This window comes from Mus pahari, chromosome 5 (assembly GCF_900095145.1).
Source record: "Mus pahari chromosome 5, PAHARI_EIJ_v1.1, whole genome shotgun sequence".
Classification (NCBI taxonomy): Eukaryota; Metazoa; Chordata; class Mammalia; order Rodentia; family Muridae; genus Mus; species Mus pahari.
The window spans coordinates 16,882,347-16,902,548 of NC_034594.1; the positions used below are offsets into that span (position 1 = coordinate 16,882,347).

At 49.6% G+C, this 20,202-nt stretch overlaps 1 protein-coding gene across 2 annotated transcripts; it reads right to left on the reverse strand.

Moving 5' to 3' along the window:
* Positions 1 to 6,074: 6,074 nt before the first annotated feature.
* Neurl3 (neuralized E3 ubiquitin protein ligase 3) lies at positions 6,075 to 13,930 on the reverse strand. 2 transcript variants are annotated; one of them, XM_021197211.2, is made up of 4 exons: positions 13,782 to 13,930; positions 9,456 to 9,944; positions 8,811 to 8,864; positions 6,075 to 6,669 (listed from the first exon to the last, which is right to left on the reverse strand). In XM_021197211.2, the coding sequence occupies exons 1-4, from the start codon at positions 13,807 to 13,809 to the stop codon at positions 6,476 to 6,478; spliced, it is 765 nt and encodes a 254-aa protein (XP_021052870.1). In that variant the 5' UTR covers positions 13,810 to 13,930; the 3' UTR covers positions 6,075 to 6,475. The 2 variants fall into 2 exon arrangements, with proteins under 2 accessions (XP_021052870.1, XP_029395025.1); XM_029539165.1 differs by lacking the exon at positions 13,782 to 13,930 and adding an exon at positions 13,542 to 13,639.
* Between the last annotated feature and the right edge of the window lie 6,272 nt (positions 13,931 to 20,202).

Here is a 20,202-nt window from a genome sequence, read left to right on the forward strand (position 1 = left end):
AGGAGGAGGAGGAGGAGGAGGAGGAGGAAGAGAAAATAAGAACTCGAAGGAAACACAGAAATCCAGAAGGAAATACTCACAAGCAACCCTGAATGTGGTAGTGTATCCCCTAATGCCAGCACTTATGGAAGCTGAGGCTCAAAGCCAGTTTAAGTCATTACATCATCTTCTGGTTTAAACTGTTAACATTAAAACCAACCAAACAAAAACAACAGCAACAAAAACCTAACAGCTGGGCAGGGGTGGGACATGCCTTTAATCCCAGCACTCAGGAGGCAGAGACAGGTAGATCTCTGCAAGGCCAGCCTAGTCTACAGCGCAAATTCCAGAACAGAGAGAGCTACACAGAGAAATCCTGTCTTGAAGAACCACACAACAACAAGAACATTATATCATCTTCAGAGCCACTCTCCGGTGATGACATCACTAGAGGTACCGGGTCTCTGCTGCAGCCAAGCAAGACAGATCATTTCTCTTCCTGTAAACTGTCAATTAAAAAGGCAGCCTGAAACCAAACAAACAAGCTATAAGCTCATTTCCGTTCCCCCTTTTCCAGGCGGCTAAAGCTTCATTCAGTCCCACATGCCCACTGAACCAAACTTGTGCCTTTGTTTCACATCTGAGAAGCCTCAGAAAGAAAACCCAGTGTTCCGTTGACAGGGTTTCTGTCTGAAAGAAAGAGTGGCTGGAGTTAACCACATCTACCCTTCTTGTGGCACACAAGTGCACAGGCCCATTCACTGTCTTTATTTTCCCTGCCATGGGCTCCACTTCCAGGAACTTTGTTTCCATAACAAAGCTCTGGGGAGGGTGATGAACTTGCTTCAGTGGACCACCACTGTCTGCAGTGTGCTGGAATTGGCACAGATGTCCAGCCCTCATCCTTAACTGAAACCAACCATGAAGGGGTTCAGGTTCTCAGGAATCATCTTTCTGGAAAGATGATCAATAGTACTCAATATTATTACTGCAATTCCGTTTTTTTAACACTGGGTTTCAGATGCTATTGTTTTTCAGGTTTTTTGCTTCTGTTTTTGTTTTTGTTTTTTGCTATTATCTTTTTAATACTGACACTTCATAGTACTTCGTTACCTTAGCCCAACCCCACCTCCACACTGACTAACCAAGGCCCTGAGATGTTGACCCCTCTCCCCAGGACCAGCAGGCTACAGTATCTTGGGTCTCAAGCCAGACCCCTCACTCAGCCACTGAAACTATGTATCTTTATTTTGTTTCAAGCTTACTGAGTTCTGATTGCCAGGCAAAAAGTTTAAGTTACACAGTGTGATGTTTTAGAATGTGGATATATCAAGCAAATTAGCCTCTCTCTTGTTTCTCATAGTTGCCAGTTTGTGGTTGGGATGGGAAGATGGAGGATCTGTAGTCCCTTGGCACACCCCAATCACACAGTCCCCCATTACTGACTGTAGTCTCCTGCTGAGTGGGCATCGGCCTTCCAGAGACTTCTCGCTTGGGAGTTACTCTGCTCAGCCTGGCTTATTTCACTTAGGGTGGTGGGAATGGATTCCCCCTTTACCAAGGCTGAAGAACATTCCACCCCCTTCACATTTAGATCATCCACTCACCTGTTACCTGGGCATTGAAGTTGTCCCTGGGTTTTGGCTACTGTGAATGGTGCTGTGGTGAGCATGGCAATGGGGGTGGGGGCTGGGGCTTGGGCTTACTGGATGCACGAAGTAAATGAGGAGGGTGGGGGAAATGCACACAGGCCCCACAGAACTGCTGGACCACGTGGTGGCTTTACTGTCCACCCTTTGAGGACCCCCACACTATTCACACCCCAGTGACAATGACTAAGGTTCTCATTTCTTCGTGTCCTCATAAACTCCTCTCCCTCGGGGTTTTTGTTGTTGTTTGTTTGTTTGTTTGTTGTTGTTGTTGTTTTGGGGTTTGGGGGGTTTGTTTTGTTTTTTGGTTTTTTTTTGTTTTTTGGTTTTTTGTTTTTTGTTTTTGTTTTTTCGAGACAGGGTTTCTCTGTGTACCCCTGGCTGTCCTGGAACTCACTCTGTAGACCAGGCTGGCCTTGAACTCAGAAATCCACCTGCCTCTGCCTCTCCATGTCTTTGATAATGGCCATCTTTACAGGTGTGAGCTGATGTTTAATTGGTTTCGTGGTTTCGGTTTGCATCTTCCTGTCATTAGTGAAGTTTAAACTCTTCTTCATATCCCTGTGGGCCACTTGTAGGTTGCTATGGTGTGAATGTGGTTTGTCCCTCCAACACTCATAAGAAATAGATTGGCATCTGGAAGTGAGGCCTTGTGGGAGATGCTGGGCCATGGGGGTTAATGCCTCCCTTGGGAGGTAGATTGGCTCTCATAGGAGTCTGTCCTCACTTGTAGAGTATGTAGCAAGCTAGGACGTTTAGTAGGCCAGCAAGACTCAATGCACCTTTGACTGAAAATGTTTTTAACCCAGTCTGGGTTACCGGGTGAAAAACTCATCACAGTGAAGGAGCGTCTCGAAGGGAACACATCAGCTCTGACTTGGGTGGTCAGGTCCTCTGTCTGCTCTCTCCCTCTTCTACTATAGCCTGCTTTGTTTTACTTCTGTTTTTGAGACAAGCGCTCACTGCGTAGCCTAGGCTTGCCTCAAGCTCACAACCCTCCCACTGTAGCCTTGCTGGTGTTCCCAGTCTGAGCCACCACGGCGACTGGCTTCAACTCAGACTTTGTTACTTCTCTTTCAGAGGTTTCCTGAGATGTCTGGGATGCCTTTGACATGTGTTCAGATGTAAGACTAAAGCCTAAGTAAGCCACCTCAGCCCTAAGCCCTGTGAAGCAAGGCAGGGGACCTCAAGAGAGCCGGCCAGGCAATCTCTGGGAACGACTAGGTGTCAGCATTTTTAGATCTTCTCTTTCGGACTGCTTGGGTTCTAGAAAATACTCTTTCAGTCTTCTACTCGGGGTTATAATTATAGCCAGACATTCAAGTCTTTTTGAAAAGGTTTATTTTATTTTATTTATTAGTGTTTTGATTGCATGGATGTACTGTGTGTGTGGGGGGGGGTGTAGGTGTGTGTAGTTGCAGTTGACAACAAGTGACAGTTGTGTCACCATGTGGGTGATAGGTATCAAGCACAGGTCCTCTGTAAGAGCAGCAAATGCTCTTAACTGCTGATCCATCTCTCCAGCCCTTAGACTGGGCATCTCAGTCTTGAAGAAGATGGAAGAAAAGTGAATGAGCCCCAGCAGTTCAATATATAAGTTCACCAATGTGACGACTTTGTATAGGTTCCTTCCCTCCTCTTCCTTCTTTCTTCCTTCACTTATTCATTCACGTATTAGAGTCGAGTAAAGAGCTGGATACTTTTGAGACAAGGTCTTGTTAAGTAGCCCTGACTGACCTGGTACCTGTTATGTACCCCAGACTCTCTTTGAACTTACAGCAATCCTCCTGCCTCAGCTTCTCAAATCCTAAGATTATAGGCATGAACCCTGACTTATATGTATGTTCTGTGTCCAACTAGAACCTTCCAAACTGACAACCTTCTGTTTTAGCCTCTCAGATGAGTCATGCTGCACCAGGCTTCCACAGAGCCCTCCCCATCTCTCTCTCTCTCTCTCTCTTTTTTTATTACCTTCTGTGATTCCTGGTGGACAGGCTTTTGAACGTCTGCATTATTCTCCCATTCAATCTATTTTTCATCTCCTGGTAACTCCACAGGACAATCTAGGTGATTCCAGACTGTTCCATCATCCAGCTGTGACCCTCGGCTCCTCACATCAACTGATCATGTGTGTGTGTGTGTGTGTATGGATATATATCCATATATATATATATATGATATATATGATATATATGTGTGTGTGTGTGTGTATCAGATATTTACACTATTTTCAGTAATCATGTCTTTAATTCCCAAGACGTTGAGATTTTTCAGAGCACTCTCTCTGTATGCGACCATAGCTGCGGGAGCACTCAGGTCTGTCTGTCCTGCTGTCTCTTTCTTCAGATAGTCATGGCTTCTGTGTAGCCGAGTGCCTTTTTCCCCCATGACATTGTGTTTCTCAGACTCTGGGCTTCTCCTGTTTGTGACCTTATGCTTGCTTCTGAGGTAGATTCTTTGTTAGCCTGGGGTTCCTCGCAAGGTAGGAAAGGGAAACTTGTAGCCATGCTTCGGTGCAGTGTTCGCTCATCTTCTTTTCCAGTTGCCCTTTCAGATGCAACAAACAATTCTTTTCTTTCACAGTACACCCCACTTCCTCCTTACCAAACCGCAAGCTGTTTTTCAGCTTCTGTCTGGCTCTAAGCCACCGTTTCCTGACCCCACTTCCTCCTTAGTCACACAGAAAAAAAAAATATTGCACTTTAATTTTTTTTTTCTTACCTTACATTAAAGACTGGATCTTGTGGTTGGGCCTCCATCAGTGAAGTACAGTTCAGCTTCCCTTTTGCACCAGGGATAAAAACCAAAAGGATGTCCCCTGTCCCTGCGCTTAGGCCACCTCTTTTGCAGGTGGGTAACAACTTGTGCAAAAGTAAGGACACAGATAAGATACTTTACTTATTGCCTTAGTTAGGGTTTTACTGCTGTGAACAGACACCATGACCAAGGCAACTCTTATAAGGACAACATTTAATTGGGGCTGGCATATAGGTTCAGAAGTTCAGTCCATTGTCATCAAAGCAGGAAAATGACAGCATCCAGGCAGGCATGGTGCAGGAGGAGCTGAGAGTTCTACATCTTCATCTGAAGGCTGCTAGCGGAAGACTGACTTCCAGGCAGTTAGGATGAGGGTCTTAAAGCCCACACCCACAGTGACACACCTACTCCATCAAGGCCACATCTACTCCAACAAGGCCACGCCTACTCCAATGAGGCCAAACCTTCTAATAGTGCCACTCCCTGGGCTAAGCACATACAAACCATCACAATTATGATGGTGGTCTCTTTGTGATCTCAGAAATGTTCCTAACCCTGTGACAAAATATCTCAACCAAAGCAACCTAGGGAAGTAAGGGCTTATTTTAGCCCACAATTCCGAGTTCCAGTCTATCATTTCCAGGAAGTCAGAGCTTGAGACAACTGGTCAAAGTGTGCCCATGGTCTAGAAGCAGACCTCTCAGTCTAGAGCAATGTTTCTCAACAGGGGCCACATATCAGCTGTCCTGAGTATCAGATATTTACATTATGATTCATAACAGTAGCCAAACTACAGTTATGAAGTAGGGAACAGAATAATTTTATAGTAGGGGGTCACCACAACATAAGGAACTGTATTAAAGGATCACAGCATTAGGAAGATTGAGAACCGTTGAGCTAGAGGTCCAGCCCATGAAATGGTGCCAGCCACATTCAAGGTGGGTTTATACCTCAACCCAGTCAGGAAATTCCTCACAGGCATCCCCAAAGGCCAACCTGCAGCAGACACTCCCTTTCTCAGTCTCTGTTTCCAGGTGATCCGGGATTCTGCAAGCTGATGATTGCAGCCAATCACCAGTCACCGCAGTGGCTGCTGGGTGAGGGAGGCCACACACAGCTTCTGGATACAGAGGCTTCCTGCTCTGAACTGCCACCAGGCTGGTAGCGTTGCCTTGCTTCTCTGGGCCAAGTTCCCTGTCCCCCACCCCCAGGCAGACCCTTCCACGACTCACTGTTTGGCTGGAGGTTCTCTGACCTCCTCTGGCCACAGGTTTATAAAACTGGGTGTAAAGAGTTCTTCAAGTGGCTTGCCACGGACAGGAACCCCTCAACCGTAGTCGGCAAACTCTCGGCTTCTGCCAGTAGATGTAGGTGGGGTCAGTGCTCCTGACAAGGCCTTTTTCTTTCCTACCACTTCGCCTGGCCAGGACTCAGCCCCTGATCGTCCCCTTCACACCAAAGAACCAATCTTGTTGGACTGTGAGATTGAGCTCCTACAAATAGAATGGAACATAGCTATCACCTACATCAGGGATAAAGGTTTTGGTTCCCAGTCTCAGTTTATCTTTTTTTTTTTTTTTTTTTTTTTTTTTTTTTGAGACAGGGTTTCTCTGTGTAGCCCTGGCTGTCCTGGAANTCACTTTGTAGAGCAGGCTGGCCTCGAACTCAGAAATCCGCCTGCCTCTGCCTCCCGAGTGCTGGGATTAAAGGCGTGCGCCACCATGCCCGGCCTCCCAGTCTCAGTTTAAACAGTATAAACTGATTACATTTGACAAATATGCTGGGTATAGGGGTTCCTACATAGAAAAGCCCCAAGCTGGGGCTTCCTTGACATTAATACCTGCCTTCTGCCCATGTCAGAGCCTCCTGAAGTTCCCAGGACTCAACTGGAAAGGCAAGGTCTTGTTAAGACTCAGAGCTGGGAGTGTTGACTGAATGAATCCCTGCCATGTTCAGTGACTAGAGCTCAGGGACCTGCCAGAGCCCCAGCCAGTCCTTATTGTAAGGCCAGTGTGGTCAGGGGCTATGGGAAAGTTGAGCATGCCTCAAAGCCAGGTCCCGTCTGCCACACACGCCAAGAAGTCATCTTCTCAGGAGCCTTCCCCAGCCTTCAGTGAAGAGACTACAACCACCTCCTCGATCTGCCAGCGACACATGGGGCACCTGGCCGTGTCTTTGAAGATGTGCCAGGCACAGGAGCCACAGAAGTGTGAGTGGCCACAGGGCATGAGGCGGGTGTTGGCAGTGTTGTGGAAGCAGATGACACACTCCTCTCCTGATGAGACTGAAAAACAAGAAAGCGTCGGTCAGAGGTACACATGGAGGGTGTGTCTCTTACCACAGGGTGGGAAAGCCCAGTGTCCCGAGGGACAGGATGCCCTGTGACAAGCCACTCAACGCAACTACAGGAAGATACCCACAGCCCCGAATCTAGGCTGCTGCTTCCCAGTTTTTTGTCATCTGTTTTCTGAAACTATCACACAGAAAGATCTAGAAAAACAAAAATCAAGAGTACTAAGTAATTGTTTTACTGTATGTTGTTACAGTTCTATTTTGTGACAAGTTAATATTGCTGATCTATTCCTAGGACGAATTTATAAATCCAAGTTCAGCATAAACAACAGCTCCCGGGATACTGCGATCTGGGCACTGTTAGCCTCTCGGAACACATCCTCAGAAGGTCCAGGGATCCAGCAAAGTTCTAGCTTGTATACAAGGAAAATAAAGCCCACACATTCCCTCTACACAAGCTCAGACACACTCATAAATATCAAGTGAGTCGAGCAAGGTTTTTTTCCCCTTTGCTTATATGCTTATATAGTCTACTTATTTGGTGAAGTTTTATTTTATTTAATTCTTAAATTTTATTTTGCTTTCTTTGTGTAGCTCTGGCTGGCCTGGAACTGGCTGGCCAACTCAGACTCATACAGATGTGCCTGCCTCTGCCTCCCAGACGCTGTGATAAAGGTGTGGCCACCACCTATGATGCTTTATGATTAGGGGTAGATTTTGGTTTGGTTTGGTTTTGCCTTTTATTTTTTTTCTCATACTGGGAACTGAATCCAGAGGCAGGACTTGGCACACACAGGGCAAGCCTCTATACCTAAGCAGTATACCCACCTGACTTATTTGTTTCTTGTTTGAGACAAAGGACCCATTTAGCCTAGGCTGGCCCCAAACCCACTATATGTAACTGAAGATAACCTTGGAATTCTGATCCACTCACGCCACACCCACTTTTATTACTATGGTTTTATTCAGTGCTGTGAATCAAACCGAGAGCTTTGTGCACTCTAAGCACTCTACCAACTGAACTGTATCATCAGCCTAGTGTGCATATGTACGTGTGCATGCAAGCCTGTATGTGTGTGCCTTGTGTGTGCATGTGTATGTGTCCATGCATGTGCGTGTGTGTGCATGTGTGCATGTGTATGTGAGTGTGCATATGTTTGTGCATGTGCATGCATGCATGTGTGCTTGTATGTGAGTATGCATGTGTAAGTTGCATGTGTGCATGTGTGTCCATGCAGTATGTGTGTATGTATTGTGCATAAGTGTGTGTGTATGTGTGTGTACATGTGTCTGTATATGTACACGTCTGTATGTGCATGTGTTTTGTATGTGTACTTTGTATGTGTGTTGTGTGCGTGTGTACACACTTGCCTCTGTGTGTGTGTGTGTGTGTGTGTGTGTGTGTGTGTACAAGTCTGTCTGTCTAATAGATGTCAGGGATTTTCCTCCATCATGCTCCACCTTGGTTTTGATACAGGTTCTCTCACTGAACCTGGAGCTCACTGATTGGCTAGCCTGGCTAGACAGGGAGTCTCAGGGATTCCTTATCTCCATGTTCCCAGCATGCACCTGTCTGTCCACGTGGGTTCTGAGAACTCAGCTCAGACCAAGCAGGCACTTCCCCAACAGAACCGGAACCAGCATTCTACCACTATGCTTTAGAAAGAAGAACAAAAGGGGGGCCAGAAAGAGCCGGCTCTGCGGTTTCAGGTACTTATTCGTGGAGAAACCAAGTTTGATTCCCAGCATCCGTGTGGCAGCTTAACTCCTTCTTAGAGCCTCCAAAGGCACCAGGCACATAGATGATGTTTTGTTTTTTAATTTTTTTTAAAAGAAAAAAGATTAAACGAGGCTGCAATCCCAGCATTTGAAAGAGTGTTTAGAGAAGTTTGAGGATAGACTAAGCTATGTGAGACTCAGAGGACAGGGGCGTGGTTCATGAACATACTCTCCTAATTTGGAAACTGGCCACTGTTCTAGAAGGCGGGAAACATTGCATTGTTTCTGGATCTCTAGTGGGCAGTAAAAGGGTCTAAAACCTGTGGGAGACTTGTCTGTGGGACCTAGAAAGATGACTTTGAACAGCCAGACTTCCCAGCCGCTCCGTGATGGGGCCCCGGGGTGTGCACTCACCTTCAGACTCTGGCACAGGCTCCCCACTGGTGATCCAGGCGTTGGCTTTGGGATCTAAGGCAGAAAAGGAAGTTCAGGGCCAGGAATCCACACGCATGCACGCACATGCAGGTACACACACGCACACGCACGCATGCATGCACACACACACACACACACACACACACACACACATGCGCACTCGCTACCCTGAGGCATCCCGCTCCCTTCTTCAAGGCTGGTCTCCTGGTTGTGTTAAGAACCTTTCTGCGCTCTCACATCTTTGTAGGTTTTTTGTTTGGTTAGTTTGGGTTTTTGGTTTGGTTTGGTTTGGTTGTTTTAGTTTTTGTTGATTTTTTTTTTTCTCTTCACCTTAGTATGGATGAATTACTTAAGGTGCAAGGTTCTATCCAAATGCTTCCTCCTTTGTGAACCGCGACCAGCCTTTTAACAGCGTTTAGAGGACTGGTCATACCTTATCCTTTATAGGGACAAAGGTAAGGCTTTTGCCCATTTCGTGTCTCTGGTGTCCTGGCCATGGGCTGATGGCATACTGAGAATAAAGAAATGAACGGTTCTATCAGGGCCTCTAGTCAGGCTCATGAAGTCACTTGGACCTTTGTCTCCATGCCACACTCAGTATCGGGACCCCAAGGATTGTCTCACCCAGCAGCTCAATGGCTTTCGTGGTCCCGTACACATCCATCACTGCCCAGAGCGGGGCGCCCTGGACCAGCACGTCTTTGCGCAGCAAGAGGGGGCGGCCAGCGTTGACCTTGGCGAAGAGCCACCCTCTGCGGTTCACCCAGAAGCAGACCACATTCCCCGCACGAACGAAGCCTTCTGGAAGCAACGCTGCCCACGTGGGACTCTGCTCCTCCAGGTCCGGGCACACGAAGGGTGGCAGGCAGGATCCGGCCACTTGCGCAGGGTCCAGGCGCGTGAAGCCCACGCGGAGGCCACCGCACCAACCTTCTTCATGTCTCAGCACGCGCAGAGCTACACGCTCACCCGGCCAGACGGGCCGCTGGCTGAACACGATACCATCGTGGAACGTCGAGCGCCTGCGCGCTGTGCTTCGCAAGTCATCCAGATGCACCTGTGCGCCCGTGGCGTCCCCGTGGAAACTAAGGGCCTCGCGGGGCACCTCCGCATCTGTGGAGCAGAGCGGAGAGGTGAGCAGTCAGTGAGGGTCCATTCTAATGCGAAACGCCCAGCATACCCTGGCCTTCTCCACTGCCATTTCCATCACCCCCACTTCCCTGGAACCACCACCAGTCCCCAAAACAAACCAGGCCTCATCTCACAAGTGCCAGGGATCTGCTTAAAGCCTGTTCGTTCGTTCGTTGGGTGGCACACTCTACCTGCCTGTGTCTATTAACCTCCCCTGACCGCAGTTACCTGGGATGCCTAGCATGAAAATTTTAAGAACTTACATGTGTACCAGCCCTGTCTAAATCCACCCAAGCCATAGTTATTACTGGGACCGAATAGAAAAAGCAGCTTGCTTGTGTGGTGGTGCTGTAATCCCAGAACTGTGAAGGCCTGCCTGGGCTACAGAAGGGGTTCCAGGCTAGGCCAGCCTGGGCTACATAGACAGTGAACTCTTGTTAAACAAAATGAAGTCAAAGACTTAGACATGTGAACTCCGATGGATTTATTGTTTTTATTTTATTTTTTTAAACACTTCTTTATTGAGTGCACAAGTACTGGGATGCATGGGTGGAAGTCAGAGGACAACTTGGCAGGAGTCAGTTCTCTCCTTCTACCTTCAGGTTTGGGGGACTGAACTATCTAGTCCTCCAGCTTGTCCGCAAGCACCTTCACTCGCTGAGCCCTTTCACCAGCCCCTAGATATACTGCGTAGCCTGGAGGAGCCAGGCCTTTACTGATTGTGCGTGCCTCCCAGGTGGCCCACAACAGCTCTCTGCTTTCCTCTCGGCTCCTCTGACCTCCTTCTCCCATAGGTGAGCTATTTCAGACCGCTCCCACTGAGGGTGACTAACTCATTCTGGAAGAGAGGGGCGGGGCACAGCAGTTTCCCACAGGACAAGGGTGCAAGCTGAAAACAGGAGATGCCTGTGTTCCCCCAAGACCCGAAGTGAGCTTTGGGACCAAGGGACTCCTGAAAGGTACTTGGCAACCAGGAGGGAAATTTCCCTTCATCACTGGGTTGGGAGAAAGCTGGAGTTTTCTGGCTGGGTTGATCAGATCCCAGAGACCTGCCTGCCTTTCCTCTTTAAGAAGGGGGTGGGAGGAGGGTTAGAAGAGGAAGCTGGCTGAAAAAGGAAGATGAACTCAATCTGAACTTGAGCCAGACTCCAGAGAAACCCCACCCCCACCCCCAGCAGCTGGCTGACCCCTGTTCCACTTGCAGACCACAGGACTGCCTGCAGAGCCAAACATAAGACTGTGAGGTCTTGGTGCTACCGGCCAGAGCCCTCCCCATCCCTCAGCTGGGTCATAGCCACCACTGATGTGAAGGTCTCAAGTGAGGCTGTGGGCTAGGGGCTTGAGCAATAATCCTGGACAAGAGCAGATGCTAGAAACAATCCCTTGCAACCCTACTGGTCCACCACAAAAGCAGAACTGGAGCAAGCTGGAGCCCCGGGCTGGGCCTCAGCCACTACAGCCTCCACGGAAAGGATTCAGATCCCCTTCCAGTCTGGGGACTTTGGACTGCGCATCTGAAAATGGTGGCCAGTCCTCCCTGGTTGCGGGCAGGGTGTTCGCCTAGCTGTGTTCCTCCTGGAGGACGGCAGACTGGAAGGGTTGCTCTGGGAGAGGGAGATTCAGTTCACTGCCCCCCCCCCCCGTCCACTTCCCAGAAGAGAGGCAGGAGGATGGTTGATGGATGTCAGTTCAGAAGAAGGGAGCCCGCCCTAGAAGAGAGGCAGGAGGATGGTTGATGGATGTCAGTTCAGAAGAAGGGAGCCCGCCCTAGGAATGGCCTCTGAGGGCACAAGAGTCCCAGGAAAGGAAACCCTTGGCCTGGTTGGCAGCTTGCATGGGCAAAGCTCCATCCCCACTCAGGAGCCTTCCCAGGGATCTTTGGGAGCCATGTCCTGTGTCACAGGGAAGAAGCTGAAGGGACATGCTGCTGTCCCACCCCACCCCCGTGGGTCCCTAGGTGAGCTGAGCACTTGAACCACCTTCTCTCTTCTGCATGCTCAGGCCTTATGTCCTTTCGTCCAGTGGCCTCTGGGCAACTCACTGGGTGTGGCTCCCAGGAGGTACCACCACTGGCAAGCCACAAGGGGCCTCTTGAGGCCTGGCCTTGCTGCACACACTCTCTCATATGGCTTGTTTGGTTATTCACTGAGCACTCGACCCAGATGGAGTAGAGCTGAAGGCCACCCTTACTCTGCCAGTCCCTCAAAGGCCTGCAGGACTTTGTCCCGCCACAGAAGCCGCACCTTTACTTTACACTGAGCACTGCTTCCTGGCTTTAGAGCTGGTCACAGTGGCACGAAAGGGGTGGACACCTTTCTTCTGCCTTCCTCCTTCCGCAGAGAGTTGCAGGAATCTTGGCCCTTTGACTGAGCCACCTGACAGACCCCACTGCTGGGCTGGACTATGGCAAAGGTGGGCACAAGCCAAAACGTGGCTCTCTAATTGGGTGTGTCCCGGTTGGCAGGGTCGGCACAGGGTTCAGAGCACTCTACCAAGAGCTAGAGCACTCCTGTTCTGGACCCCATTTTAAAGCCAGATCCTGAGGTAGTCTGTGGAGAACAGAGAGGAAGTCCTTCTCCAGTGGCTACCCACTGATGCAGGCTGACCTGGACTGCTAGGAAGCTGGGACAGGCAAGCCATGGCTGTAGGGTCATCTCCAGGCCTGGGCAGATGAGACAAATTACAGTCTCTGCTGCAAGGCTCTGGGGATTTTAGGGGTGGATGCTCAGCCACCTGCTCCATGATGGCTTCCCAACTGCCAGCACCTTCAGCACCAAGGTCTTTGGGATGCAAGGCACCCAGTCAGCCCTTTGCAGCATCCTGTTCTCCCCCTCTGCACCCCATTTAAAAGCACGCAGAGTTTGGGGAAGCTCAAGAAAGGTCCCTTCCTGTGCTCCTAGCCCCAAGGAGACTGTGGGCTCAACTACACAGTTTCAATCTCTCTCTCTCTCTCTCTCTCTCTCTCTCTCTCTCTCTCTCTCTCTCTCTCACACACACACACACACACACACACACACACACACCCCTGCACCTGCACCTGTCACACCCCATCCCTTTTGGCATTGTTACTGCCCTGTCTTGAATCCAAACACAGCTGCCACAGCAGAGGTGGCTCTGGGTGTGGCCACCCACTGTGAGCGAGCATTGGGTGCTTGCCACCGGCCCTACACAGGGGCACTGATTGGCTTGGGGGGCAGGTCTAAAGGTGCCTGGTACCGGTCTTTGTGCTAAGGTGTGGCATGCTATCTCCTGCCCACTCACCAGGCCCCTCTGCTAAGGGACACATGACCACAGGTACTAGTGTCTCAGAGAAACTTCTTATCTAATTACTATTTAAATATATACATTTGGAGTCCTAAAGGACAGCAGGGTGGTGGCACTGTCCCAACCTTCAGACGAGAAAAAAAAAAAAAAAAAAAAAAAACTAGAGTCCAGGGACAAAATGACTTGCCCACGGTGCCACCGAACATGTGGCAAAGCTGAAATCCCTCGTTTTCCCACCGGCCGCCTAAGCTCTCCCCTTTCCCCCACCCCAGCCTTGATTCGCCCTTATCCAGTTCCTAGATAAAGACTGCTTACAGGTAGTGGGTGGGGCAGGAGGGGTGTGCATCTTGGCAGCCTTCTTGGACCTGGGATAGCCAGCTTCTGCTGGGTTCCTGGGAAGACCGGAAGCTCGCTCCCTCACGCAGCCCAGACCGTGGAGAAACCCACTCTAGGAGCCAATGAGGTCTCTAGTCTCCCCTTTCCAGACCTCCCACCTGCACTCCATGCAGTCAGGACTTCAGAAGCCAGCTCAAGGCATACAGGAAATCTACTTACTGGCCTCAGGGCTGAGGCGAGAACCCATTAGCCTGGGCTCCTCCTGGGCACAAGTCCCTGGGTCTGGAGACGTCTGTGGAGGCCAGTGGTCAGGGTTACAAGACTCCGAAAGTTCCCCTTTTATAGGCTGGAGCTCACGTTACAGAGTTGATGATTAATTAGATGCTGTCACGCATGACGATATCCGGGACTTTCCCCGTGACCTCTCGTGGCTCACAGTGGACTGCTGCTGCAGCAGGCTGGTCTAAGATAAGAAAGGAAGCAGGGGCTGTAACTGTGGCTGCAGCAGATGGTTCTTTCTGTTTGACTTCTAAGCAGCCCTTGTCTGTGAACTCTAATCGCATGTTAGTAAACACCCATGCCGCCGCCCCGCCCTTCCCCACACTCTCCCCTACAAAGACTCCGGTGGTCCTGGCCTGGGGTGAGATCTGGGCATTGGGATTCTCAAAGGCATGGTGTCCAGCCCCACATACGGAAGGTGCACAGCACTGCTGAAGGTTAACTGACTGAGCTAAATCCTAGGAACTGTGAAGGTGAGGTCGCCCAGTTGGTTTGGAGGCTTAACACCACCCACCCACCCCCACCCGCCCCCCACCGCCAGATTAAGTCTTTCTTGAGACTCCAGATCAAAGCCACAATTCTGTGACTTCTGTGGCCCCTTTAAGAAAGGAAGCACTGGAAATGGCAGTGAGCTAGACAGGACCCCAGGGGTCGACTGAGGAGGGAAATAGAGGGCTGGAGACCCAGGTTGTGTCGTCTGCTGTATTACCTTATGCAGATTCCTTCTTCTTCTTGAGGTCTGATGTTCTGGTCTGGGGACCTTTTCCAGCCAGTGTGTCGTGCCTAAGTGAGAAGAAGTGGCCAGGGGAAGGTGACTGTCATCAGCGTAGCCCTGGTTACCTCAGACGTTGCTGTAACCCCTGGACTTTCTTTTTCCGGCCACACCCTTGCTGAGTGCCCTTTGTCACTGCACTAGAGGTATAACTTTGCCAAGGCCACAGGTAGCTGCTGCTCTAGAGCCAGTGCCAGTCACCTGGGCCGGAGACCTGTGGCTCCTAAAGGTCGAATTCACCCGATGCCCCGGGTGGCTCAGTCTAAGAGGCTCAGTCAGGCTCCTGGCACCTCCTGGCAGGCACACCAGTCTCTGGACAGTTCTGGATGTTCCTCCCTTGCTGGGCTTTACCCGGCTCCTCAGGGTTGGAGCCAAGAGATCCTTGCTGATTAGCCACATCCCCTAACAGGTGTGTGGGCGCCTGATCAGGCCACCTTTCTAGAAGATGACTAGGCTAGCTGCAGACCAGCAGGCAGGTGGTATGGTCCCCAGACAGGACCGGTAGCCTGCTCGGGCCAGCAGCCAGCACATGGCAAAGGCAAGGCCAGAGACACCCGCATCCAAGTGAATTTATCTACCCCACTGACAGGATTCAGGATGTGTCATTCTAAACAGTCTGCCTACATTTGGGGGGTAACAGAAACAGGAAGGCCCCCACCTTTCACCTTTCAGGGGAGAACCGGATCAGACTGCTCCTGCTAGGCCCCGCCCTGCTCATCACCATTTCTTCACACTCACCTCTGCCCCAGTATCTTCATTATAATTGACAGTCACTCATGGGCTCAACTTCAAACCATCCTATGGACACAAAGACCTCCCATTTCTCTGGGTCTTTCTGTTTCTGAAAAATGCTCCCAGATAGCCCGGCCTTGCCATGACCTAAACCCCCAATCCTCCTGCCTCCACTCTTCAGTGCTGATGAGATGGCCCTGATCTGCTGCTAAGCCTGACCCAGGGACCCACATGGTGTATGAATAAGACTGACAGCTGCCCTCTGACCTTCACACATGTCATGGTACATGTATGTCCACACCCACTAAAACAAATCATACACACACACCACACACACACACCACACCACACACACATACACACCACACCACACACATACCACACACTACACACACACATATACAGACCACATACATACACATACAAAACACACACACCACACCACACACACACACACCACACCACACACACACACACACACACACACACAGAGGCGTCACGCCTGCTGGACAAGCACCCCACCAACTTAGCTACACCCCCAGTCCTGTGGTGTTTTCCTTCTTTGAAACTACTTTTAAGTTTTATTCTTTGACAGTCTCAAACAGGTATATGGTGTGGTTTTCGATCTTAGATTTTATTCTTATGATTTTAATCCTGTATATTGTATGTGTCTGTCTGTAGCTCTGTGCCCCCGAGTGTGGCAGTCCTTGGAAGCTGGAAGTTTTGGACTGCCTTGGGACTGGACATACAGGCAGTTGTGAGCCCTGACAACTCAGGTCCTCTAGAGGATCAGTAAAGTGCTCAGAGCCACCAAACCATCTCCATCACAACCCTATTCCTCTTGTCCCCTCCTACCCCATATGAGCTTGCCTCCTTCTTCTCCCTTACGGGTTCCTCTCCAGCTTTCATTCCTGTTTTGTTTTTTTATGGCCCACGAAGTTTAGTTTCACTTGCCTGCAGACATGTGCATGTGTACGGGGTTACTGAATGGCCCACAGGCAACTTTCTAGTGGTTACACCCTGAACAAAGATGACTCCCCCTCCCCCAGCAGACGGTAACTACCAAGAACCTCTCTACTTGGGGTAGAGCCTTGTCTGACCGTCCCCCCTCTGGGTTTTTATTTCTGGAAGGCTCCACGTATCATAAAATTCACATCCATACCAAATGAATGTGCTTTACAGCAGAGATGCCAGGGAACTCTTCACACCAGCCGAGTTGTGCAATCAGCCAAGGTACACATCAGCAGATAAGGGAAATGTGGTGTGTGTGTGTGTGTGTGTGTGTGCAATGCTGTTTCACTCAGCCATAAAGAATGGAGTTATGCCATTCTCAGGGAAACGGTCAGAGCTGGAGATCATCGCATTAAGCAAAATAAGCCGGACTCAGAAAGACAAACGTTATCAGTCTTCTCCCCTATACAGAATGTGAATATAGCAACTAAGGTGTGTACTGCTAGGAGATGTGTCACTGATAGAGAACTTACCCAGCATGCACCAGGTCCAGGCTCCATCCCTTGTAGGGATGGAGGAAGGGAGACAAGACAAGGGATGATACTTTGTTGCCTTGAGACAGATTTCACTCTTTATCCCAGACTGGTTTGGAATTCAGTACAATCCCCCTGCCTCAGTCTCCAAAGTTCAAGGGTCACAGATGTGAGCCAACATGCTCAGCTAGAAGAAAGTCTTTGGAAAGAGGAAGGGGGTCTGCGAGGGAAGGGAACAGAAGGCAGTGTGAGTTAAACATGACCAAAGCACATGACAGATGTTGTGTGTCAATGGCACGAAGAAGCCATTGCTTTGTACAGTGATCAGAAATGTGTGCACCCCCTGTCTTATGTGTGCAGTCTGTCTTATGTACCAAGGGTCCGAGCCATGATATTCTCCTAGACATTGTTGCTATAAGTCCAGTACTATACTAACCCAACAGTCCTTGAGGCAAGTCCTCAGAAAGAGTCTATCTGTAACCACTCCCATTTCACAGAAGGGGAAACTGAGGCACAAGACGCACAAGAACAGTTCCAGGAAGATGGCTCAGTGGGTGCCACAGGACCCTGGCAACCTGAGTGTGATCTCCGGAACCCACACTAAGGTAGGTGAGAACCGATTCCAGACATCGTCCTCTGACCCACACACCCATACGCATAAAAAAAGAGAAAAAAATAAAAGCTTCTGCTGTCTCCTCCATGTGGTTTTTTTGCCTCTTTGATGACTCACTGGCTCTTTGTAGCTATTTAGCTGACTGGGCTGGCACATAGTAGGAGTCTTACAAATAGCCTCTGATAGGTCGTCTGAGTGCCCATTGGATGCCCTATGTACTATCATTAAGCCTTGGAAGGCGTGTTCCCAGAACAGGACAGGTTCTGTAAGACTGGTCCAATAGGCCTGCCTAAGGAACTGCAGCGGTGACCGGAGCGCGCCCTCTGCTGGTTGTAGTCAGTATTGCAGGATGCAATTGTGGCCCTGTGAGCCTGCAAGCCCAGGATGGGGCCAGCAATTGCCAGGGAAACTTCAGAGGCCTCCACACCTCCTCCAATCATCCCCAACCCCCATGTCCCCCGTATTCAGAGCCTGCTTGTCACCTCATGGGGCCTCCTCAGTGGCAGTCATCCCTCAACATGTCCAGTCTCTATCATTACATAGTGCACTTGTGTGGACCACCACATAGGTGACTCCTTCTCAGTGAAGCTGAGACTGCTTGGGGACCCAGGCCAGCCTGTGGTCCAGCACAGGCAGGAGTCTTGCCTGAACTGAGATATTGGTGGGCAGTCCAACCATCAGTGTCCTAGGATCCCTACTGTGTTACACTAACATACCCTCACCTATGGGCGGTGGCCCGTGCCCAGATGTTATCACAAAGGATGGAGGGGGTGGAGGAGGGGATCTGCAGTGCCAGAATGTGCGTGCAGGAACAGCTGAGGCCAGGGGCATAGTTGTGGCTAGCAAGGATTTTGTTTGTTTGTTTGTTTGTTTGTTTTGAGACAGGGTTTCTCTGTGTAGCCCTGGCTGTCCTGGAACTCACTCTGTAGACCAGGCTGGCCTCAAACTCAGAAATTTGTCTGCCTCTGCCTCCCAAGTGCTGGGATTAAATGTGTGCGCCACCACGCCCTGCCCTATTTTATAAAAAGATGTATTTATTAGTATATGTAAGTACACTGTAGCTGTCTTCAGATGCACCAGAAGAGGGCATCAGATCTCATTATGGATAGCTCTGAGCCACCATGTAGTTGCTGGGTTTTGAACTCAGGACCTTCAGAAGAGCAGTCAGTGCTCTTACCCATTGAGCCATCTCACCAGTCTGAGACTGAGATTTAAAAAGAAAAAATAATCTGGAAGTGATGGTCATAGTTGAGCATCATCAGTTTTGGTACCCATATGTGTACTAGAAGTAGTCTCCATGGATACCAAGGAACCACTGTACTATTATACAAAACAGTGTTTTGTTGCCTCAAGACTATGAAGTAAATGCCATTGAAGAGCCAAAACATCACACACACACACACACACACACACACCTCCATGTGCATATTGCTAAACACACACACACACACACACACACACTTCTATTCACACAAAATTTAGGTACACCATTCTAATGCACAAGTCAGGACTGGGTCTCACTAGAAGTGTAGAACAGGAGAAATACCTTGAAGAACTGAGCTGGTTGTTCGGTAGCTGTGTGCACAGACAGAAAGCACCACCACTTGGATTCTCAAAGGGCATGTAATGTGAACCTACCTACCTTGGCTTACTTCCCTTCCAATCTGAAATTCTTCTGAATGAGCATAGGAGAGCCTATGAAAAAAAACTTGGTCAGCACTGCCCCCTGGTGGCGAGGAGATAGACTGTGAGCCTGGTACCTAGGAGGGAAAGGTTCCTAGGTACTAGGTCTCAGTCACCAACTCTGCTTGCTCATGGGCATTCTAACAACTCTGGGGGTCCACCGAGTCCTCCAAGTCAATACCATAAGTCCTCAGGCATGTGTCAATTGCTGTTACTAGCAGTGAGGCCAGGGGAGGCCAAAGCATGCTGACTGGCTCAGGGCTAGAGACCAGTTCACTGTGCAAAGAGCATTTACTCCTCCTATAGAGGACTCAGGTTAGACCCCTATGGCAGCTCACTGCTGTCTGTAAGTCCAGTTGCAGGAGATCCAACACCCTCTTCTGGTCTCCCTGGGTTCTAAGCATGCACATAGCCCACAGACATGCATGCAAGTAAAACATTCATATATGTCAAATAAAAGAGTATGTCTTTGTACTAGCTGGTTTTGTGTGTCAACTTGACACAAGCTGGAGTTATCACAGAGAAAGGAGCCTCCCTTGAGGAAATGCCTCCATGAAATCCAGCTGTAAGGCATTTTCTCAATTAGTGATCAAGGTGGGAGGGCCTAACCTGCTGTGGGTGGTGCCATCCCTGGGCTGGTCATCTTGGTTCTATAAGAAAGCAAGCTGAGCAAGCCAGGGGAAGCAAGCCAGTAAGTAACATCCCTCCATGGCCTCTGCATCAGCTCCTGCTTCCTGACCTGCTTGAGTTCCAGTCCTGACTTCCTTGGTGATCAACAGCAGTATGGAAGTGTAAGCTGAATAAACCCTTTCCTCCCCAACTTGCTTCTTGGTCATGATGTTTGTGCAGGAATAGAAACCTTGACTAAGACAGGTTTTTTATTTTTTGCTTGTTTTGTTTTGTTTTTATTTAAGTAGCCAACTCCTAGTGGGAAGGGGTGTCCTCTCCAACCACCCAGTGCATGCGATTGATGGTTCGGATAAGATTGTCCCCCATAGGGCTGGAGAGATGGCACAGTGGTTAAGAGCACTGACTGTTCTTCCAGAGGTCCTGAGTTCAATTCCCAGCAACCACATG